Raw genomic sequence first — 23,405 nt, forward strand, 5'->3', positions numbered from 1 at the left:
ATGAATGAATGAAATACGATTGATGGATTGATCGACTGACTATTGGAGCTGGGGCCGAGGAGAGGACGGGAGGGCAGAGAGCGGCCTTTGGGGCTCCGGCTCAGCTACCGCGGACAGCGACCTCGTCCCGCCTCTCTCTCCCGACCTCGTCCCGCCTCTCTCTCCCGACCTCGTCCCGCCTCTCTCTCCCGGCCTCGTCCCGCCTCTCTCTCCCGGCCTCGTCCCGCCTCTCTCTCCCGGCCTCTTCCTCCCGTTTCTCCCCGCCGCCCTCCTCATCTCCCCCGCCCCCGCCCCCGCCACGTCTCTCTCCGTCCCATCCCTTCCCACCTCTCCCCGTCTGTCCCTGCCTCGCCCCATCTCTCCCTGTCTCCTCCCTGTCTCTCCCCACGACGCCCCGTCTCTGTTTCTCAGGCCTTTGTCTCTGCCCGCCGGAGAACGGGGTGGGGCCCTGGGCTTCCGCCCTACCTTTCCGGGGTGGTGGCTGGGGGGAGGGGGCGACACGAATTGGCCTAGTAGCTGGCGGGTTGGCTGGCACATGGGTGGGCCCAGTGGCCACCTCCCGACCGGCACACTGACGGGCCTACAGATGGACCCCCGGCCCCCGACGGGCACGCTGAGGGGCACACGGATGGACACGCTGAGGGGCAGGCTGATGGACACACTGAGGGGCACTCTGAGGGGCACACGGATGGACACACTGAGGGGCAGGCCGAGGGGCACACGGGTGGACACGCTGAGGGGCATCCTGAGGGACAGGCCGAGGGGCGGGCCGAGGGGCACACGGATGGACACACCGGGCGGAAGTCCCCGCCCCGCCCTGCCCTGTCTCTTTGCTGACGGATCCTCTTGCAGAGTCGCGTAGCTCCGGGAGGCACCTGCGGGCGCCATCGCCCCTCGCCCCGGCCCCGCCTCGCCCCCGCCCCAGTCCCCGGGCCGGGCCCGGGCCCCGCCCCCCTCTCCGGCCCCGGCCCCGCCCCCCGCCCGCCGCCCCGGGGGTCCCCTCGGCCGCCGCCGCCGCCGCCGCCGCCGCCGCCGGAAGGAGCCGCCATTTGCCGCCGCTGCCTCCGCCGCCGCCGCCGCCGCCGCGCGCAGGACCGAGCCCCGGCCCCGGCCCCGGCCCCGGGCCCGGGCCCAACCCCAGACAACCGGAGCCGCGGCCCGAGCGGGAGGCGGAGCCGGGTCCGGAGCTCCAGCCCCAGCCCCAGCCGGGGGAGCCGCGCCGGGCCCGGACCGGGACCGGGACCGGGACCGGAGCCGGGACCGGGACCGGGACCGGGAGCGGAGGTGGAGCCGGGCAGGCCCGGGCCGGGCCGGGCCGGGCGGGCCGAGATGGCGGGCGGCGCCGCGGCAGGAGGAGCCGGAGCCGGAGCCGGAGCCGGAGCCGGACCCGACAGCCCGGGGCTCCGGCCCAGCCCGGCCGCTGAGCCCTAGAGTCCCGCCCGGCCCGGCCCGGCCCCCCGCCCCGGTTATGGCCCCCCGCCCCCGCCCCCGGCCCGCCTGGCCCCCCGCCCCCCGGGCCCCGGTGCTGGAGCGGCCGCGCTGAGCAGGGCCCCCCGGCCCCCCGGCCCCCCGGCCCCCCGGCCCCACCCCCCGCTCCCCGGGTCCCCGCCCCGCCGGGCCCCCCGGGGCTCCCGCCGCGCCCCCCGCCCTCCTCCTCCCCCCGAGGATGCTCAAGTCCCGGCTCCGCATGTTCCTGAACGAGCTGAAGGTGCTGGTGCTGACGGGCGGGGGGCGGCCCCACCCCCGGCCCCGGCCCCGACCCCGGCCCCGGCCCCGGCCCGACCCACAGCCCGGAGGCGGCGGGGGCGGGGGCGGCGGGAGGGGAGGGCCGAGGGGCTGCGGCTGGCCGCCTTTCTCCGGATGCTCGGCCCGGGACGGCGACGGCGACGGCGACGGCGACGACGAGGAGTACTACGGGTCCGAGCCGCGGGCCCGGGGCCCCGGGGTCAAGGAGTCTCGCGCCGGGCCGGCCCCGCCGCCCCCGCCTCCGCCCCCGCCCCCGCCGCCGCCGCCCCCGCCGCCCGCCGGGGGCCTGGATACCCTGTCCCTCAGCAGCAGCCTCGACAGCGGCCTCAGGACCCCACAATGCCGCATCTGCTTCCAAGGCCCCGAGCAGGTCAGGGGGGCGACGCCGGACCGGGCCGGACCGGACCGGACCGGACCGGGGCGACACGGCGGACATGGGAGACTGGGGGGCCCGGGGCGGGGGGAGGGGGCTGAGACGAGAGAGAGACTGGGGCTGGATCGTGGGAGACACGGTGTTCGGGGGGGGAACTGGGGTGAGAGATGGGGGAGACTGGGGCTGGATGGGGGAAACACTGGGGATGGGCTGAAGGAGAGGTTGGGGAGAGGCTGAGGTGGCTTGTGCTTGAGACAGGGACTGGATGGTGAGAGAGGTTGGAAGAGATTGTGGGAGAGACTGGGAAGAAACCGGGGCTGGACTGGGAGGGAGACTGAGGCTGGATTAGAGGGGAGACTGGGGCTGGACTGGGGGAGAGCTTAAAGAGAAATAGGCTGGATTGGAGGAGAGACCGGGGCTGGATTGGGGGAGACATCGGGGCGAGACTATGGAAGACACTAAGGCTGGATTGGGAGAGGCCCCGGGACAGGATTGGGGGAGACACTGGGGCTAGACTGTGGAAGAGACTAAGGCTGGATTGGGGAGAGACTGGGGCTGGACTAAGGAAGAGGCTAAGGCTGGACTGGGGGGAGACACTGGGACTGGATTGAGGGAGACACTGGGACTGGATTGTGCTAGAGACAGGGATGGGATTGTGGGAGAGATTGGAAGAGATTGGGGGAGATATGGGGGAGAGACTGGGACGAAACTGGAGCTGGATTGTGAGAGAGACTGGAGTTCATTCATTCATTCGATCGTGTGTATCGAGCACTTACTGTGTGCGGAGCATAGTATTAAGCGCTCGAAAAGTACAATTCGGCAACAGAGACAATCCCCACCCAACAACGGGCTCACAGTCTAGAAGGGGTTGGATTGTGGTAGAGGCTGAGGCTGCATTGGGGGAGAGACTGGGGCTGGATTCAGGGAGAGACTGGATGGAGACTGGGCCTGGATTGGGGGAGAACCTGAAGAGAAATAGGCTGGATTGGAGGAGAGACTGGGGGCTGGATTGGGGGAAGGCCTGGAGCTGGATTGGGGGAGAGACTGGAGCTGGGTTGTGGGCGACACTGGGACTAGATTGTGAGAGGCACTGGGGCTAGACTGGGGGAGACCCTGGGGTTGGATTGGAGGGGAGATTGGGGCTGTATTTAGGGAGAGATTGGGTAGAGACTGGAATGGATTGGAGGAGAGACGGACTGTGTGAAAGAGATTGGGTAGAAACTGCGGTGGATTCTGGTAGAGACGGGCTGGATTGTGGGAGAGACTGGGGAGAAACGAGGGCTGGATTGAGAGAGAGAGAGAGAGACCGGGGCTGGATTGGGGGAGAGATGGGAGCTGAACTGTGGGAGACACGACTAGATTGTGAGACTCGGGCTAGACTGGGAAAGATGCTGGGGTTGGATTGGAGGGGAGACTGGGGTTGGATTGAGGGAGAGATCGGATAGAGACTGGAGTGGATTGGAGGAGAGATGGGCTGGGTGAGAGTTTGGGTAGAGACTGGGGTGGATTGTGGAAGAGATGGGGTCTGGGCTGTGGGAGTGATTGGGGAGAAACAAGGACTGGATTGAGAGAGAGAGACTGGGCCTGGATTGAAGGAAACTGGGGCTGGATTGGGGGAGTCTGGGGCTGGAGTGAGGGAGTCTGGGGATGGATTGGGGGAAAGACTGGGTGGAAACTGGGGTTGGATTGGGGGAGTCTGGGGCTGGATTGGGGGAGTCTGGGGCTGGATTGGGGGAAAGACTGGGTGGAGACTGGGGTTGAATTGGGGGAGAACCTGAAGAGAATGGGCTTCACTGGGGGAGAGACTGGGAGTGGATTGTGGGAGAGACTGGGGGTGGATTCTGGGAGACACCGGGGTTGGATTGGAGGGGAGCCTGGGGCTGGATTGAGGGAGAAACTGGGGGAAAATGGGCTGGATTGGGGGAGAGACTATGTGGAGACTGAGGCTATACTGGGGGAGAGATGGGCTGGACTAAGGGCGAGACTGGGGTTGGATTGGGGGGAGACGAGAAAGACAGGATGGACTGGGAGAGAGGCAGGACCGGATTGGGGAGAGATGGGGAAGAGACTTTGGGAAGACTTTGGACTGGACTGAACGGAGAAAGAGAAGGGAGTAAATGGGGATGTGGGGGAATAGAATTGTGGCCCGAGGACTGGGGTTCACCGCTCCTGTTGCACATTGGGGGAAGCATCCTCAATGGAGGCAGAAGAAGAGATGAGATTCCCTAAAATGGGTCAGGGCAGGTCAGGTCGGATCGGGTCCCTCCGCCCCTCCTTTCCCACCCTCCTCCCCTCCCTTCCTTCTCCCTTCCCCTCCTTTCCCACTTGCCCCTCCCTCTTCTCTTCTCTTTTCCCCAAATTACCTTCTACTCCTTCGCCCTTTCTCTTCCCCCTTCCCTCCTCTTTCCTCTTCTCCCCTTCCCTCTCCTCATTGTATCTTTCCCCTCCCCTGTCTCTCCTCCTCCTGTTGCCTGTCTTTCCTTCTCCCCCTCCTCCTTGTCTCCTTTCCCCTCCCCGCTCCTCCCTGTCTCTTCTCCTCTTCCTCCCGTCTTCCCCCCCCCTCCTTCTCCGTCTCCCCCCGGCCCCGTTCTCCCTGCCTCTTCTCCCTCCAACCGTCTCTCTCCCCTTCCTCCCTGCCTTTTTTCCCGTCGTTTTTTTTTTTTAGACTGTGAGCCCACCCCGAGGGACAGGGACCGTGTCTAATGCCCACCCGTGTGCTCTTTCCCGGCGCTCTGCACCCAGTGAGCCCTTCATAAATAGTAGTACCACCGGTATTACCGGTAGCACGACGACTACGACTAGTCCTCTGCCCCGAGTCCAGTGGAGTGGGGTCCGGTCGTCCGGTGCGGTCCGGTGCGGTCCGGTGCGGTCCGGTCCGGTGGGGGTCGGGTCCGGTGGGGCGGGCCCCCCTGACCGCACCCTTCCGTCCCGCTAGGGGGAGCTGCTCAGCCCCTGTCGCTGCGACGGCTCGGTGCGCTGCACCCACCAGCCGTGTCTCATCCGCTGGATCAGCGAGCGCGGCTCCTGGAGCTGTGAGCTCTGCTACTTCAAATACCAGGTCCTGGCCATCAGCACCAAGAACCCGCTGCAGGTGGGGGCGGGGACCCGGAGGGGGGAGGGGGCGGGACCCCGGAGGGGGGAGGGGGCCGGGGAGAGGGAGGAGCATCAGCATCGATCCCTGGCCGGGACCGACACCCTTTCATTCATTCGTTCATTCAATAGTAATGATAATAATAATAATGTTGGTATTTGTTAAGCGCTTCCTATGTGCAGAGCACTGTTCTAAGCACCGGGGTAGACACAGGGGGAATCAGGTTGTCCCACGTGGGGCTCACAGTCTTCATCCCCATTTGACAGATGAGGTAACTGAGGCACAGAGAAGCTAAGTGACTTGCCCACAGTCACACAGCTGACAAGTGGCAGAGCCGGGATTCAAACCCATGACCTCTGACTCCAAAGCCCGGGCTCTTTTCCACTGAGCCGCTTACTATGTGCGGAGCACTGTACTAGGCGCTTGGAATGGACAAATCGGCAACAGATAGAGACAGTCCCCGCCCTTTGACGGGCTTACAGTCTAATCGGGGGAGACAGACAGACAGACAGACAAGAACAATGGCAATAAATAGAGTCAAGAGTCACCCTGCCCTAGGCAAGCCTCTGAAGCTGGGGAGCGCCGTAGTGGGGCACAGCTGAAGGGAGAGGGGCAAGCGGAAAGCCGGAACGATACTAGATAGCGGCATTAGCCCAGCGCTTACTACGCGTCGGCCACTCTACCGAGCCCTGGGGTAGACGCAAGGTAATCGGGGCCCACGTGGGGCTCACGGTCTACAAAGGAGGGAGAAGGGTATCGAATCCCCATTTTGCAGATGAGGAAGCCGAGGCGCAGAGAACCGAAGTGACTTGCTCCGGGTCACACGGCGGACGAGCGGAAGAGCCGGGATTAAATTAAAAAATTTAAATGGAACGGTGGCATTTGTGAAGCGCTTACTATGTGCAAAGCACCGTTCTCAGCCCTGGGGGATACAAGGTGATCAGGTTGTCCCACGTGGGGCTCAGTTTTAATCCCCATTTTACAGATGAGGTGACTGAGGCACAGAGAAGTAAAGAGACTTGCCCAAAGCAGCGTGGCTTGGTGGAAAGAGCGCATGCTCAGGAGTCAGAGGTCGTGGGTTCTGATCCCGGCTCCGCCATTCGTCTGCGGTGGACAAGTCGCTTAGCTTCTCTGTGCCTCAGTTCCCTCATCTGTAAAATGGGGATGAAGACTGTGAGCCCCACGTGGGACAACCTCATCACCTTGTAGCGACTCCAGCGCCTAGAACAACGCTCGGCACCTAGTAAGCGCTTAACAAATTCCATCGTTATTATTAACCTAGGTCCTCTGATAGTCAGGCCCGTGCTCTTTCCCCTAGGCCAAATTGCTTCCCGTGATCAAGAGATGAGAAGAAGGCACAGCGTGTAGGTTAGTTCTAGAGGAATGATGAGTGCGAGCTAAAGCGTAGTGGGAAAAGAGTGGATAATGAGGGAGAGAGCTAATTAAATGCCTTAAAGCCACCGATGAAGCGTTTCTGCTTAATGCAGAAAGGAAGATGGGAAACCGTTGGTGTGCAGAATGACATTTTAGAAAGGTGATCAGGGCAGCAGAATGAGGTGTATGCTGGAGAGGGAAGAGGCTAGAGGCAGGAAGACCAACGAGGAGACTGATGGAATAGTCAAGCTGGAGATTCATTCATTCACTCAGTCGTATTTATTGAGCACTTTGTGTGTGCAGAGCACTGTATTAAGCGCTTAGAAAGTACAATACAGCAATGAAGAGAGACAATCCCTGCCCACGATGGGCTTACAGTCGAGATGGGGGAGAGGGGCATCAGAACAAGTAAACAGGCATCAATACGAATATATAGAATTATGGATATGTACATAAGTGCCATGGGGCAGGGATGGGGTAAGGGGGAGAGCAAAGGGAGCGGGTCAAAATGACGTGGAAGGGAGGGGGACCTGAGGAAAAGGGGGCTTAGTCTGGGAAGACCTCTTGGAGGCAGTGCACCTTCAGTAAGGCTTTGAAGGGGGGGAAGAGTGATTGTCTGGCAGATTTGAGGGGGATAGGGCGTTCCAGGCTAGAGGTAGGATGTGGGCCAGGGGCCGGTGACGAGACAGGCGAGATTGAGGCACAGTGAGAAGGTTAGCACCAGAGGAGTGGAGTGTGCGGGCTGGGATGTAGGAGAGAAGGGAGATGAGGTAAGGAGGGGCAAGATGATGGAGAGCTTTAAAGCCAGTAGGTAGGAGTTTTTGTTAGATCCGGAAGTTGATAGGCAACCACCGGAGATTTGGGGGGGGGGGTGTGACATACACTGAACGTTTCTGTAGAAAGTTAAACTGGCAGTGGAGTAAAGTGTGGATTGAAGTGGGGAGAGGCAGGAGGTTGGAAGGTTAGAAAGGAGGCTGATGCAGTAATCCAGGCGGGATAGGATGAGTGACTATACTAACGTGGTAACGGTTAGGATGGAGAGGAAAGGGCGGATCTTGGCAATGTTGTGAAGGTGGGACCGGCAGGATTTGGTGACGGATTGGTTATGTGGGGTGAATGAGAGAGCGGAGTCAAGGATGACACCAAAGTGGCGGGCTTGTGAGACGGGAAGGATGGGGTTGTGCCTTCTAGGTGACGGGAAAGTTCGGGAGAGGACAGGGTTTGGGAGGGAAGACAAGAAGCTGTGTCTTGGACGGGTTGAGTTTGAGGTGGCGAGAGGACATCCAAGTAGAGATGTCCTGAAGGCAGGAGGAGATGAGAGCCTGCAGGGAGGGAGAGAGAACAGGGGAGGAGATATAGACTTGGGTGTCATTCGCAGAGAAATGATAGTTGAAGCCAAGGGAGAAGCCATGGGAGGGAATGAGTTCTCCAAGGGAGTGAGTGCAGATGGAGAATAGAAGGGGAGCAAGAAGTGAACCCTGAGGGGCCCCTACAGTTAGGGGACGGGATGGGGAGGAGGAGGAGCCCTCGAAGGAGACTGAGAATGAATGGCCCAAGAGATAAGAGGAGAACCAGGAGAGGACGGAGTCAGTGAAGCCAAGGTTGGATAAGGTATTGAGGAGCAGGAGATGGTCCACAGTGTCCAAGGCAGCTGAGAGGTCGAGGAGGATTAGGAAGGAGTAGGAGCTGTTGGATTTGGCAAGAAGGCGGTCCTTGGTGACTTTTGAGAGTGTGGTTTCAGTGGAGTGAAGGGGGGCAGAAGTCAGATTGGAGGGGGTCCAGGAGACAGTTGGAGGTCAGGAATTTGAGGCAGCAAGTGTAGATGACTCGCTCAAGGATTTGGGAGAGGAAGAGTAAGAGGGAGATGGGGTGATAACTGGAGGGGCCCCTGGGGTCAAAGAAGGGTTTTTTTTAGGATGCGGGAGATGTGGACATGTTTGAAGGCAGTGGGGAAGAAGCCATTGGAAATGACAAGTGTCCCAACCGGTCTAGTGGCCATTTGGATAGCGAGGAAAGGGAGGAGCCTAGCAGTGCTGTGGAGAAAAAAAAGACAGTTGAAAGAGTGGGAGGACTCAAGGATAAGGCCAAGGTTAGGGCCTTGAGAGACAAGGAGGATGGTGGTGGTGTCAACTGTGATGGGAAAGTTAGGTGGAGGAGAGGATTTGATTGACAACAAGCTTATCCTCTAGACTGTAAGCTCATTTTATATTATGATCCTTGTTAAGCGCTTATTATGTGCCAAGCACCGTTCTAAGCCCCGGGGCAGAGACGAGTTAATCAGGTTGGACACAGTCCCTGTTCCAGATGGGGCTCACAATCTAAGTAGGATGGAGTAGGATGTAATTCCCATTTTACGGATGGGCTAACTTCTCCTATGAATCGGTGCCTCATAGTGGCAGGGGAATTTGTGTACTCTGATGAAGCTTAGAGCGACGTCATATAGAGCTACGCGTAACGGAAAGGTCTAAGCCGCAGGATCGGACAAAGCCGATTCACCTATGCTGGGCAGCAGCGACATAGGAAAGAGTCAAAGGTGGATGATCAAGTGATCAAACGTTGATCAAAGACAATGGCAGAGACTCAAGTTTGTACTGCGTGGAAGACGGCAAGGATAAACCACTTCTGTAACTTTACCAAGAAAACTCTTCGGATCCACATACCAGAACCACTTGGGGACAGAAGGTGGGATGTTCTGAAGAGGGTGTGTCCATGGAATTGCTATGGCTTGGAAATGACTTGACAGCATTTCAGTAATAATAATAATAATTATGGTATTTGTTAAACGCTGTGTGTGCCCAGCGCTGTTCTAAGTGCTGGGGTAGATACGAGGTAATCAGGTTATCCCACGTGGGGCTCACAGTCTTAATCCCCATTTTAAAGATGAGGTAACTGATGCACAGAGAAGTCGAGTGACTTGCCCAAGGTCACACAGCAGATATGGCGGAGCCAGGATTAGAACCCAGGTCCTCTGACTCCCAGGCCTGCGGTCTTTCCACTAGGCCACATCGCTTCTCACTGTGGATAGGGAGCATGTCTACCAACTCTGTTATACTGCACTCTCCCGAGCGCTTAGTACGGTGCTCTGCTCACAGTAAGCACTCAATAAATATGCTTGATTGATCGATAACATTCAGTTTTAGATACCTTGAGCTTGAGGTGCCAGAGGGATATCCACGTAGATATGTCCCGGAGGCAGGAGAAGATCTATTAATGAGGAACATTTGAGAGTTTTTCACATACAGGTGGTAGTGGAATCAATCGATCGATCAATCAATCAGTCAATCAATGGTATTTATAGAGAAGCAGCACAGCCTTGTGGAAATAGCACAGGTCTGAGAGTCAGAGGACCTGCATTCTGATCTCGGCTCTTCCGACTGCTAGCTATGTGACCTTGGGCGAGTCGCTTTACTTCTCTATGCCTCAGTTTCTTCAATGGTAAAAACGGAAATTCAATAGCTCTTCTCACTCGTATTTAGACTGTGAGCCCCACGTAGGGCAGGGACTATGTCCAACTTGATTTACTTGTCTCTACCCCAGCACTTGGAACAGTGCTTAACATACAGTACTCTGCACATAGAAAGCGCTCAATAAATACTATTGAATGAAGGAAGGGAAGCCTGGGCTTTGGAGTCAGTGGAAAGAGCCTGGGCTTTGGAGTCAGAGGTCATGGGTTCGACTCCCGGCTCTGCCGCTTGTCAGCTGTGTGACTGTGGGCAAGTCACTTCACTTCTCTGTGCCTCAGTTACCTCATCTGTAAAATGGGGATGAACTGTGAGCCTCACGTGGGACGACCTGATTACCCTGTATCTCCCCCAGCGCTTAGAGCAGTGCTCTGCACATAGTAAGCGCTTAACAAATACCAACATTATTATTATTATGAATAGTGTTTAACAAATAATAGTAGAAATAGAGTACTTACTGTGTGCCGAGCACTATACTAAGCACTTGCAAAAGTACAATACAGTAGAGTTGGTGGACACAATCCCTACCCACAAAGAGCTCAGTGTCTAGAAGAGGAGCCAGACGTTAAAATAAATGACAAATCAAGGAACTGGGAGAAAATGAGGATATGTGCAAAAGGGCTGGGTGGGAAGAATATCAAGTGCTGAAGTACAGATCCAAAGGCATAGGTGATGTAGAAAGGGAGAAAAACAGGGGATGAGGGCATAGTTGGGGAAGGTCTCTTGGAGGAGCTGTGACTTTAGTAGGATTCTGAAGGTGGGGAGAGCGGTGGTCTGGAGAAATGGATTGAATGTCTCGTTCAGAAAAATGATCCGGGCAGCAGAGCGAAGAATGGGTTGGAGTGGGGAGAGACAGAGGGCAGCAGGGTCAGCGAGGAGGCTGATGCAGTAATCAAGGCAGGATAGGATAAGTGTTTGGATTAATTTGGTAGCAGTTTGGGTGCAGAGGAAGGGGTGGAATCTAGAGGTGTTGAGAAGGTAGATCCGACAGGCTTTGGTGACAGATTGAATCTGTGGATTGAAGAGAGAGATGAGTCAAGGATAATGCCAAGGTTATGAGCTTGTGAGACGGGGAGAATGGTGGGGTTATCTGTAGGGATGGGAAAGTCAGGAAGTGGACAGGGGATGGGGCCTGGGTATGAAGATGAGGAGTTTTGAGGACGCCACGGGTACAGGTGAGTTCCTTGAGGGAGGGGTGTTGAGAGAAGAGTGGGGGACCCAGGTCAGAGCCTGGAAGGACACCCCCAACGAGGGGGTGAAAAGCAGAGGAAGCACTGGGGAAAGAGAATGAGAAGGAGCGGCCAGAGGTGGGGGGAACCGGATTAGTACCGTAACAGGAATTATACCGAGGCCCGATAGGGTTTCAAAAGAGGAAGGAGTGGTCCACGGAGTTAGAGGCGACAGAGAGGGAGCCGCGGCATCTGAGGCAGCGGAGAGGGGGCCGCGGTGTCCGAGGCGGCGCAGTGGGGTTCACAAGGCCTAGGACAGAGTAGAACCCTTTAGACGTGGCTATAAAGAGGTCATCGTAGACTTTGGAGAGAGCAGTCTCCGTGGGATTGCAGCGGGCCAAAAAGAGAGTTGGAGGAGAAAGGGAGTGGAGGCCACCCATTCCAGAAGTTTAGTCTAGATTGTAAATTACTTGAGGCAGGGATCATCTCTACCAACTCCAATGTATTCTTCCAAGCACTTTGTACAGTGCTCTGCACACGCTGGTACTGGTGGTAGTAGAAGTAATAGTAGAAATAGTAAGATCTTATTTTGAGCACTCATTTGGTGTGGCGCACTGATCTAGATGCATGGGAAGTACAGAATAACCAAGCGACTTGTTTCCTGGGCACAAGTAGCTTACCTTAATGGGAAAGACAAATATAGACAATTACACATTCTAGTGGTCAAAAAACATCAATTGGATGGATTTATTATTATTATTATTATTATTAAGTGCCATCGAGTCATTTCCGATTCAGAGCGACTCCACGGATATAGTTTCTGCAGAAGGTCCCATCCCCTGCCATAATCCGCAACCTTTCCGGCGGTTCTTCTGTTATCATGGTTATGGTCTCTATCCATCTAGCTGCTGGTCTGCCTCTTGCTCGTTTTCCCTGGACTTTTCCTAGCATTAATGTCTTCTCCAGAGAATTAGTCCTCCTGATTATGTGTCCAAAATATTCATTAGTTCATTCAATCATATTTATTGAGTGCTTACTGTGTGCAGAGCACTATACTAAGCACTTGGAAAGTATAATTTGGCAGCAGAGATAATCCCTATCCAACAACGGGCTTGCAGTCTAGAAGATGATAATCTAAATCGAGCTATTTGGCCTTTCATTATATACATGAAAAGCAGTGTGGCCTAGTGGAGAGATCACGGGCCTGGGAATCAGCGGAACTGAGTTTTTATCCCAGCCCAGTCACCTGTCTGCTGTGTGATCTTGGGCAAGTCACTCAACCTCCCTGGGCCTCAGTTTCTTCATCTGTAAAATGGGGATTAAATACTTGTTCTCCCTTCTACTCTTGTCTCTCCCCCAGCCCTCAGGATGATCCTTGGCACGTAGTAAGTGCTAAACAAATGCCACCATGATTATTATGAGTGTCAGGCTGTAAACTCCTTGTGGGTAAGGAGGGTGGCTACTAACTGCACTGCATTATAGATTCTCAAGTGCTTAGTATAGTGCTCAATAAATACCACTGTTGAGCTGAGAGGGAAGGTGTAAATAAGTCTGTAAGTGCTAGAGATGACTGAAGGAATGGTATGACTCAGGTTGCTGGGAAATTAATCGGGGAAAGCTTAGTAGCCACTCAATAAATACCGCTGGTCGATTGGGTGGGGACAGGAAGATTGGAGGGTGCAGAGAAGTCCAGAGAATTTTTTTTTAGGTTAGGGAAGATTTAGGCAGCTTGAAGACAGAGGGGCAGGGTCCTGAGGGGTGGGATGGGGGGAGGGGGAGTGAGAGACAGAGACAGAGAAAGGTTGAAGGCGTTTGTCAGGGAAGAGTGAAGAGAGAGAGGTCATGTTTTCTAGAAGATGAGAGGAGTTAGGGTCAGAGGGTGGATTTTGAAAGCAGAAGGTTGACTACCTTTGGAGACGTCTAGGGTGGTGGAAGGAGAGAGAAAATATAGGCGGGGAAGGGAGGGAGTTAGGTTAATGGAAGGGAGATGGTGTGGGTCAGGCTGGGCAGGGCCACCAATGTCATTCATTCATTCGATCGTATTTATTAAGTACTAACCGTGTGCAGAGCACAGTACTAAGCGCTTGGGAAAGTGCAATACAACAATAAACAGTGACATTCCCATCCACAACGAGCTCAACAAGGTGTAGCAGGTGGAACGGGGATGAGGTGGGGGTGACTCTGGGGGCAGGGTCGGGGAGGACCTGAGACTGGCAGGGCGGGCCAGAGTCACTAGCGCTAAGAACCCCCTGCAGGGGGTCAGTGCCCCGGGGGTGGAGCTGAGAATGGGACGGGGACGGCGGGGGCCGGGGGGCAGAGGCTGGGGGTGGGACACTGTCTAGGCTGCCGAGTTGGGAACCTCACTCCAGGGTCTTTGGAGAGGTCTCCGGTCCTGGGCCCCTATGCCCTGGGGGTGTGTGTGTGTGTTCGTCCACATGGCTCTCCTCCCTTTGCAGTGGCAGGCCATCTCCCTGACCGTCATCGAGAAGGTCCAGATCGCGGCCATTGTGCTGGGATCCCTGTTCCTCATGGCCAGTATCTCCTGGCTAGTCTGGTCCACCCTCAGCCCCTCCGCCAAGTGGCAGCGGCAAGACCTGCTCTTTCAGATCTGCTACGGCATGTACGGCTTCATGGACATCGTCTGTATCGGTGAGAGCCGGTGCCGGCCCCGGCCCTGGCCCACCCCCGGCCCTGGGCCCCCCGTCCCTGACCTCCCGGCCCTGGCATCCGGCCCTGGCCCCCCGTCCCTGGCCTCCCCCCCCCGACCCCCCCCCGCCACCCCACCCCCTTCCGTGCCTTCTCGGGCCTGACCTCGTCCCTCCTCGCCAGGACTCATCGTCCACGAGGGTGCCTCAGTTTACCGCATCTTCAAGCGCTGGCAGGCGGTGAACCAGCGATGGAAAGTGCTGAACTACGACAAGAGCCAGGACCCGGGGGAGGGGCCGGGGGGCGGCGGGGCGAAGCCGGGCCGCAGGACCTCTCGGACAGGCCCCCCCGCGGCCCGCCGCAGGCGGACACTGCTGCCCCCGCATTGCCGCTACACCATCCTGCACCTCCTCACTCAGCTGCGGCCCCCGCACCCCCGGGCCGGGCCCCGCTCCGGCCGCGAGGTCGTCATGCGAGTCACCACGGTCTGACCGGACGCGGACCCGGCTGCGGCCTCCGGCCAGGGGAAGCCCCGCGGGGCCACTCTGAGAAGCGGCGGGAGGCTACCCCGGACCCCGGACCCCGGACCCCGGACCTCCGGCTCCCCGGCCACCCGGACCCCCGGACCCCGAGACTCGCTCCCACGTTGGCCCCTGCATGAGGGCGGAGCCCCCGGCATGAGGGCACAGCCCCCGGCGAGAGGCGGCATAAAAAGTCATTTATATGCAAGAGGAGGATCCGCTGTCGCGCTCTGTGTGGTGCCCCAGGGCAGCCGCCCGACCCTTGACAACTGTCGACAGCTCTTCTGCCCGCCCGACCCCCCTCACCTCCATCCCCAAGCCCACCCACTCAGAACGGAGTCAAACCCCTCTCCCTCCACCTCGGCTTCTCCGCTCTGCTTTAGGCCCTCCTGGGGGTGGGGGGTGGGGGGGCCGGGGCCTTTCCACACTTGCCGGTGAATAACTAACACGGGCGGGGAAGGGGCTTAGGAAGGGGCTGGGTTTTTCCGGCCTGGGCTGCGGGGGATTGGGGAGAGGCGGGTCTCCGTCCGGCCGAAGGCACCGCGGGGGCTCAGCCAAGGATGGCACTTTGGCTGTGTTCCTCTGTGGAACACCACTGGCCCACTTTACGGGGCAATGTGGAGAAGAACGGAGGGGTGGCCCACCGCATGACCCACTTCTCTCTCTGAGGGAATATCACGGGGAGGGCAGGGAACCAGGTCATCTAGGCAGCCGATGGAGGGGTGGAGGCTTCCCCGGTAGTCTTAGGGCAGGAGGGTGGTAATGGTGGTGGAGTTGTGCTGTGTAGGCCACTCTTGCGCACACACACGTGAGGCCGAACCTCCCCTGCAGAAGCTGAGCATGTCCTCGCACACCTGAGTGCACTTTCTCTTCCCTCATGTGCCCGGTGACCCGTGCACATACTGTGTTGCTGCTTCTCAGCATCCCCTCGCACCTAGATCCCCATCCGTGCACACAGATCCCCTCGCACCCAGACCCACGCTGGCCACGGGCACCCCCGACCCGATGGGTTCGGGGTCCCTCAGAACCCCGCAGGGTCCTGCGGTGCGGGCACCGCTTCCTCTCCCCCACCCTCGGGCAGGCTCAGGCTCCTTGTGGGCTGGGGTGGATGGACCTCTTTCACTGCGGCGTCGAGAGGTCAGGCTACAGGCCTGACCCTGGACTTCTGCAGGTGTCGGCTTTGGGCTGGAGGGAGTGGGGATGGAAGGTGGAGGGGGCGGGGTGGGGGCTGGGGCTGGGTATGGGGAAAACGGGAGGGTGGAGTGGGGATGTGGGGGAGAGGGTTGGAGGAGAAGAGATGCAGTGGGGTGGGGGAGGGAGAGGGAGTAGGGATTCAAGGTGGGGAACTGGTAATTCCCAAGGCAGAAGTGGGGTGGGGATTTAATTCATTTGAATTCAATCCAATCTTATTAAGCACTTAATGTGTGCAGAGCACTATACTAAGTGCTTGGGCAAAGACAATACAGTAAACAGTGACGATCCCAGCCTGCAATGAGCTCAAAGTCTAGAGGGCAGGGGAGACAGACATCAATACAAATAAATAATATTACAGATATACACATAATTGCAGTGGGACTGGGGCGGGGGGAGAGCAAAGGGAGCAAGTTAGGGCAATGCAGAAGGGAGTGGGAGATGAGGAAAAGCAGAGCTTAGTCTAGGGAAGGCCTATTTGGAGATGTGCCTTCAATAAGGCTTTAAAGGGGAGGGTGGGGGAGAGTAATGGTCTGGTGGATTTGAGGAGAGAGGGCTTTCTAGGCCAGAGGGAGGACGTGGGCCAGGGCTCGGCAGCGAGGCAGGTGAGATCAAAGGATGGCAGGGTGGGGCAGGGAGGGGGCCGGAGTGGGTTTGGCTGGTGGCCTCTGACCTGAGCCTGCCCCAGGCGTGACTGCTCTCTTCTGTCCCCTGCCCTCTGCTCTCTGCCTGCGTCTCCCTTGTTTTGGGAATCAGTCTCACCTGGGCAGCACCTCTTGGTCTCTTCTGTGAGGATCTCTGCCTCATCAGTGTCTACTTGTGGTCCCTCACCGACTGTAGCAACGTGCTGGTCGAAGCAGAACGGTGACCTGGTGGCCGCTTTAATCCACTGTTCAATCAATCAGTCAATGGCATGTATTGAATGCTTACTGTGTGCCGAGCACTGTACTAAGCACTTGGGAGAATACGAAACAACAGACTTGATAGACACATTCCCTGCCCACCAGGTGCTTACAGTCTAGAAGGGGAGACAGACATTAAAATAAATGATTGAGATGTTCGCAAGTGTCCTGGGACTGAGGGTGAGGTGAATATCTAGTATTTAAAGGGGGCGGATCCAAGTGCATGGGCGACGCGGAAGGGAGAGGGAATTTCGGATTGAGGGCTTTGGGTCCCATTCATTCGATCAATCAATCAAACAGTCAAATCAATCAGTTGTATTTACTGAGCACCTTCTCTTTGCGGAACACCGTAACATGCACCTGAGAGCGCACGGTCTAGTAGTCCAAGAGGTAGACACGGTCCCCGCCCTCAAGGAAGGTGCAATCTAGTCTGCTAGGCAGACAGTAGAGTAAATTAGAGGGAGGAGAGGCAATTGAGTTTAAAGATAAATGATCAATTTTGTGGGAGGAAGGGGGTGGGAAGAAACCCTCAATGCTATTTGAAGTGGTGACTCGCAAGTGCTGAAGTGGCAGTGTGTTGGGGGGGGCGCGGTTCTGAGTCCCCCCCACCCCGCCCCTGACCCCAAGGGGAGAGGCTGTGCTGGCTGGAGACGCCCCCCTCCCAGAGAACTGATGCTAGGGTTTACACCCGTGCAGAGGTGCAGGGCTAAAAGTAAAAACCCATTCCCGGGAAGGGGAGGAGTCATGTAGGAGAGGCGGGGCTGCGGCTGGCGGAGGCGGGGCCTGGCCTCCCAGCCTCTCCTTGGGCCCAAGAGGGCGGCACAGGTCCGCCGACCCCCGCCCAACCAGCAACAGACACACCTTGCCCGGCCGACCTGCCACGGCCCCTGTGGCTCTGGTCCTGAGCGGGGTCCCCGGCCCCGGCCCGGGGCAAGGGCGGAGTCGGGGGGCGGCACGGCGGAGTGAGCTGGGTCACAGCTGCGCAGCGGTAGGTCCCATTTCTATTTTATTCCGCGTCCCCCACGTCCCCCCACCCCCCCCCACACTCCGCCCCTCTTTCTGCTAGCGGTCCAAAAACTGCAGGTTGATGCTTCTCGCTGGCACCAGAACAGTCCGGGTCATGGGCTCTACGGGGGCAGCGCCCGGTTCCGGCCTCACCTCGAAGTGAAGCAGGATCTGTGGAGGGGGGTCTTGGGGTGACTCCCCAGCTGAGGAGGGGGTAACCCCAGCCTCGCCCCCCCTCCCCCGAGCCCGTCAGCCCCCCGCCCTCCAGGCTCCTTGGGCCTCCACACCTGGGCCAGGGTCAGGTGTAGCTCCAGCTCTGCCAGGCGCCGCCCCACGCAGCTGCGCTTGCCGAAGCCGAAGGGCAGGGAGGCGAAAGGGTGCGGGGCCGGGGCTGGGGTGACCGCGGTGCCCGACAGCCAGCGCTCTGGGCAGAAGGAATCCGGCGACGGAAACTGGCAAGGGTCGCGGGACGTGGCAAACTGGCAGAGAGTGACCAGCGTCTAGGGGGCGGAGGGGGAGAGGCAGTGGAGGAGGAGGAACGGCGCTTCGTCCACAGCACTGAACCTAGCGCTGGATGGGCTGAGGTGTAGACACGGCCCCTGTCCGCTCTCCCCCCCCCCCCAAAGATCTCGCCATCTGACAGTGAGGAGGGGAGGCGGGGGAATTGGCGACAGACCCTGAAGGAAAAGCCAACCCAAGTGAGAAGCAGCGTGGCTCAGTGGAAAGAGCACGGGCTTTGGAGTCAGAGGTCATGAGTTCGAATCCCGGCTCTGCCACTTGTCAGCCGTGTGACTGTGGGCGAGTCACTTCACTTCTCTGTGCCTCAGTGACCTCATCTGCAAAATGGGGATTAAGACTGTGAGCCCCACGTGGGACAACCTGATTCCCTGTGTCTACCCCAGCGCTTAGAACAGTGCTCGGCACATAGTAAGCGCTTAACAAATACCAACATTATTAATCCCACTCCGCCACTTCTCGGTTGTGTGACTTTGGGCAAGTCACTTCACTTCTCTGTGCCTCAGTTACCTCATCGGGAAAATGGGGATTAAGACTGTGAGCCCCATGTGGGACCAACTGATTACCTTGTACCTCCCCAGCGCTTAGAACAGTGCTTGGCACATAGTAAGCGCTTAACGAATGCCATCATTACTTATTATTATTATTCAAGAGAGACAGACGAGGCCGGCCGACTACCAGGGAAGGAGCAGCGAGGCTCCGGGCGGCCGCTCGGGGCCCGGCCCCACAGACTCCCCGGCCTCGCCGGCCGCTGAGGTGGGGGCGGCGGCCGGCGGGGGGCCCGGGACCCCTAATCCGGGGGATGGGAGGGGGCTTTGCGGCTCCGGGAATTGGTCGTCCAGGGCGGGGAGGGGGAAATGGCTTGCGGAGGATGCCGAAACCCGGCAGGGCTTGGGGAGGGAGGTAGCGGGGGGAGGCCCTGGGGGAGCGGGCGAGGCTCCGCTCCACTCCTTACGTTTCGAGGAATGACAAAACGGCCCACGCGAATGTCTCTGTCCGGGACGCGGGAGTTTCCTGGAACCACGGGATAGAGCCTGGGGCGGGGGGGACACGGAGCAGTGGGTTCCCTGGGCAGGGGACCTCGGGGTCCGAGCAAGCCCTCCACCCCCCCGCCCCAGCCCCCGGCCCCACCTCAGCACCTCCTTCACCACGGCCCTGAGCAGGGGCAGCCGGGCCAGGGCTGCGGCCGAGGAGGGGGCGCGGGGCGCCGCGGGCAGGGCCGCCGCGATCTCTGCGTGGAGGGCGGTCTGGACCTCGGGCCGCCGAGACAGCTCGTACAGCGTCCAAGACAGGGTGTTGGAGACCTGGGGGCGGCCCAAGGCGGGGGAGGAGAGGGTCACCTTGAGGGGCGCGGGGGGGGGGCCGGCCCCGACGGAGAGGGCAGCGGCCCGAGGGCCAAGGCTCTCACCGTGTCCACTCCGGCCAGCAGCAGCTCCGTCACGTTGCCCAAGACGGACTCTGGGGACATCGGGCCCCGGAGGAGAGTAGCGGCCAAGCCGCCCCCTGCCCGCTCCAGGTGGCGTTCAGCTGAGAGAAGGGGAAGGATGGCAGCTTCCCTCCGTCGCTCGCGGCGGCCCCCCGGCCGTCCCCCGGAGGTCCCCCGCCGCTTCCCGAAGGTCCCCCGGTGCCCCTGGAGGTTCCCCCGGCGCCTCGGCCACCCCCGGCCTCACCGAAGCTAAACATCCGATCCCAGTCCCGCTCCAGCCGCCGCCGGGGTCCGGGCAGCAGGCGGGGCACCACCATGGCCAGCAGCGCGCCCTCCAGGGCCGAGCCCACCGCGCGGATGAACGCGGCCGTGTCCGGCGGCGCCTCCTCCTCCAGGCAGCCCAAGCGGGAGCCCAGCAGCACCGCCGCCACCGCTGGGGGACGAGGGCGGAGGGTCAGGGCCCAACCCGCCGCCGCGGCTGGCGGAGGAGGGCGGAGGGTCAGGGGCCAACAACCCGCCGCCACGGCTGGCGGACGAGGGCGGAGGGTCAGGGGCCAACAACCCGCCGCCGCCGCGGCTGCGGGGAGGAGGCCGGACGGTCCCCCTGGCTGGACGCACCTTCGAGGCCGAACTTGTACAGCTCCCCGGCCACGTCGCTGACCAGCGCGGGCGGCCCGGCCCGAGCCCGGCCCCGCCGTCGCCGGAGCCGCGGCACCAAGTCACGGACGACGCCGTCCAGGGGCTCGGCGAAGGCCGCGGCGGCCCCGGGCCGCAGCAGGAGCGGAGCCAGGAGGCTGCGGAGCTCCTCCCACTCGCGACCCTCCCTGTGGGCGGACGACGGGAAAGGTCGCGTTATCATAACCATCATCATCCCGGCATTCGTGCGGTGCGGCACGCTTGCTGTGTCCCAGGCGCCGGGGTGGAGAGAAGCGAAGCGGGTCGGACGCAGTCCCCGTTCACCGTGGGGCTCGCCGATTCCATCCCCATCTTACAGAGGAGGGAACTGAGGCTCCGAGAAGTGAAGTGACTGGCCCAAGGGCGCACCGCAGACCAGTGGTGCAGCCGGCATTAGAACCCGTGACCCAGGGAAGCAGCGTGGCTCAGGGGAAAGAGCCCGGGCTGAGGAGTCAGAGGTCATGGGTTCTAATCCCGGCTCCGCCGCCCGTCAGCTGTGTGACTTGACTTCTCGGGGCTTCCGTTACCTCATCTGTCAAATGGGGATTAGGACTCTGAGCCTCAAGTGGGACAACCCGATTACCCTGTATTCATTCATCCAATAGCATTGATTGAGCGCTCGCTATGTGCAGAGCCCTGTACTAAGCGCTTGGAATGGACAATTCGGTGACAGAGACAATCTCTGCCCATTGACGGGCTTACAGTCTGATCGGGGGAGACGGAGGGACAAAAACAAGACCTATCTACCCCAGCGCTTAGAGCAGTGCTTGGCACATACCAAATGCTTAACAAATACCCACATTCTTCTTCTTACTGTTATTATGACCTTCTGCCCTTCTGCCCCCCAGGCCACTCGGCCACGGTGCCTCCCCCGCTAGGGCCGGGGCGGGACCGGACCGGACCGGACCGGACCGGACCGGACCCATAGCAGGGGGGCCCCTCCGAGGCCCCGCAGCCCGTCCCGCCCCCGGCCGGCTCATTCCCGCTCCGCCTGGCGGGGTGTGGCGTCGTGCAGCGGGCTGGGGGAAGGTGCGGGGCTGGGGGTTGAGGACTCACGCGGTGAGCAGCCCGCAGGCCCGGTCCCGCCGGCGGCGCTGCTCGGTCCAGGGCGAGAGGCGGCAGCGCTCGGGCCAGGGGCCTTCCTGCCGCAGGACCTGCTCCTGCAGCGCCGCCGCCGCCACGTGCACCGTCCGCACCGGCCCGAAGCGGGCGGCCCACACCGGCCCGAACTCCGCACGGCCCCGCAGCTAAGGGAGACAGCGGCCCCCGGTGAAGACGAGCGGCCCCCGCCCCCGCCGCTCCCCCTCGGACGGCCCGGCGCGGCCCGTCCGGATCGACCCAAGTACGAGCCCCCCCGGAGCCCCCGGGGCCGACGGGGCGGCCCCCCGAGCCCCCCGAGCCCCCCCGAACCTGCAGCTCGTGCAGGCGGCCCAGGCCCCCCCCGAACAGGAGCTCGGCCGCAAAGGCGGGGCCCGAGGGACCCGGGATGTCGTCCAGGCCCCAGGGCCCCGAGGCGGCGACCGAGGCGGCCCGACCCCGCGGGAGCCCCCGGAGCCAGGCCCCGAGCCGCGGCAGCCCCTGCACCAGATGGGCGACGCTCGGCATAGCGCTGACCGGCTCCTGCCCGGGACCGGTCCGGACGGCACCGATTCCCGGCCCGGCCCGGCCCGGCCCTTTAAACCACCCCGAGGGCCCGCCCACCCCCGCTCCCCGCGGGTTTCGCATTGGCAAATTTGTATTTCCCACCCACCGTCGGCCCCCCCTCCCCGCCCGGCCACCCACCTCCTGCAGGGGAACCCCCTTCCCCCGCCGGACGACACAAGGGGGCAGGGAACAAGTAAGGTGAGGAAGGAGTAGACAGCCTAGCTAACTCTCAAGCTCTGGCACCTCTGGGCTCGGGCCTCACCCACCGCCGGGGGTGAGACTCCCCACCCCTAAAACCCTCCAGGGGCTCCGTGGGCACCGAGTGATAATAACGATGGCGTTTGTGAAGCGCTCACTATGTGCCAAGCACTGTTCTAAGCGCTTGGGTAATCGGGTCGTCCCACGTGGGGCTCACGGTCTTCATCCCCGTTTTACAGATGAGGTCACTGCCCGAGGCACAGAGAAGTTAAGTGACCCAGCTGACAAGTGGCAGAGCCGGGATTAGAACCCACCTCCGACCCCGAAGCCCGTGCCCTTTCCGCTAAGCCACGCCGTCTTAGAAACTTCCAGACTGCGGCTCAGGTCGGGGTTCTCGCACGAAACAAAAACTCCTCACTCTTGGCTTCAAAGCTGTCCATCACCTTGCCCCCACCCCCTCCTACTTCACCTCCCTTACTCTCTTTCTACTGCCCACCCCGTACACTCCGTTCCTGTACCGCTCACCTCCTCACGGTCCCCCGTGCCCACCTGTCCCGCCGTCGACCCCTGGCCCACGTCCTACCACTGCCCTGGAATGCCCTCCCTCCTCACCTCCGCCAAACTAACTCCCGATCCCCTCTTCCAAGCCCTACTGAGAGCTCACCTCCTCCAGGAGGCCTTCCCAGACTGAGCCCCCCCTTTCCCTCCGCTCCTCCCCCCTTCACCTCCCCTCAGCACGGTGCATATCTGTATATATTATCTATTACCCTATTTATTTTGTTAATGAGTATATCTCCATGATTCTATTGATCTTGATGTTGTTTTTGGTTCTGTTTTGCTTTGCTCTCTGTCTCCCCCATTTAGACTGAGCCCATTATTGGGCAGGGATTGTCTGTCTGTTGCTGAATTGCACATTCCAAGCACTTAATACAGAGCTCTGCACATATGAAGCGCTCAGTAAATACTATTGAATGAATGAATGGTTCTCCAGCAGCCCTTCCCCCTTTTAAGTCTCCCTCACTCCCTTGTATATCCCCTTTACTCATACTTATTCCCCTGGCCCGGAGGTCCCCCACTATCCTAAAACCCAAGAGACCTTTCCTTCAGAGCCTCCTGAAAACTCATTTCCAACTAGCCTTTTCCAATTAATCCCATCCCCCTGTATCAGAGCCCACCCCAGCCCTCCCGAACCCAACAACTATAGCGTGTATGGATTTATTTAATCCAGTGCTTAATACAGTGCCTGGCACATTGTAAGCGCTTAACAAATACCATAATCGTTATCATTGTTAACGTGTACCGTCCTCGGCATTTGTGTATGTCTATTCAATTATTTAGTCTTATTCCACCTTGTAAATAGTCACACGTTGGTCTCCCTGTCTTTGGGGAGTAAACTTGTGTATAAGGAACGTCTTGTGTTTCTGCTGCACTTCCCCAAGTGCTTGGCACAGTGTACGGTGCACAGTA

The 23,405-nt window shown here is 59.6% G+C and overlaps 2 protein-coding genes across 2 annotated transcripts; one reads left to right on the forward strand and one right to left on the reverse strand.

Annotated features, from left to right (window-relative positions):
- Positions 1-1,658: 1,658 nt before the first annotated feature.
- On the forward strand, positions 1,659-14,589 carry MARCHF9 (membrane associated ring-CH-type finger 9). Its single transcript, XM_029072755.2, has 4 exons — positions 1,659-2,116; positions 5,055-5,210; positions 13,671-13,863; positions 14,044-14,589. The coding sequence occupies exons 1-4, from the start codon at positions 1,667-1,669 to the stop codon at positions 14,349-14,351; spliced, it is 1,107 nt and encodes a 368-aa protein (XP_028928588.1). The 5' UTR covers positions 1,659-1,666; the 3' UTR covers positions 14,352-14,589.
- A 2,930-nt stretch (positions 14,590-17,519) lies between these two features.
- On the reverse strand, positions 17,520-21,724 carry LOC114814717 (25-hydroxyvitamin D-1 alpha hydroxylase, mitochondrial). Its single transcript, XM_029073927.1, has 9 exons — positions 21,507-21,724; positions 21,153-21,343; positions 20,040-20,245; positions 19,666-19,854; positions 19,404-19,522; positions 19,127-19,299; positions 18,951-19,029; positions 17,767-17,979; positions 17,520-17,650 (listed from the first exon to the last, which is right to left on the reverse strand). Exons 1-9 carry the CDS (start codon positions 21,699-21,701, stop codon positions 17,537-17,539), a joined length of 1,479 nt encoding a protein of 492 aa, XP_028929760.1. The 5' UTR covers positions 21,702-21,724; the 3' UTR covers positions 17,520-17,536.
- Between the last annotated feature and the right edge of the window lie 1,681 nt (positions 21,725-23,405).

Source organism: Ornithorhynchus anatinus, chromosome 10, assembly GCF_004115215.2.
Source record: "Ornithorhynchus anatinus isolate Pmale09 chromosome 10, mOrnAna1.pri.v4, whole genome shotgun sequence".
Lineage (NCBI taxonomy): Eukaryota > Metazoa > Chordata > Mammalia > Monotremata > Ornithorhynchidae > Ornithorhynchus > Ornithorhynchus anatinus.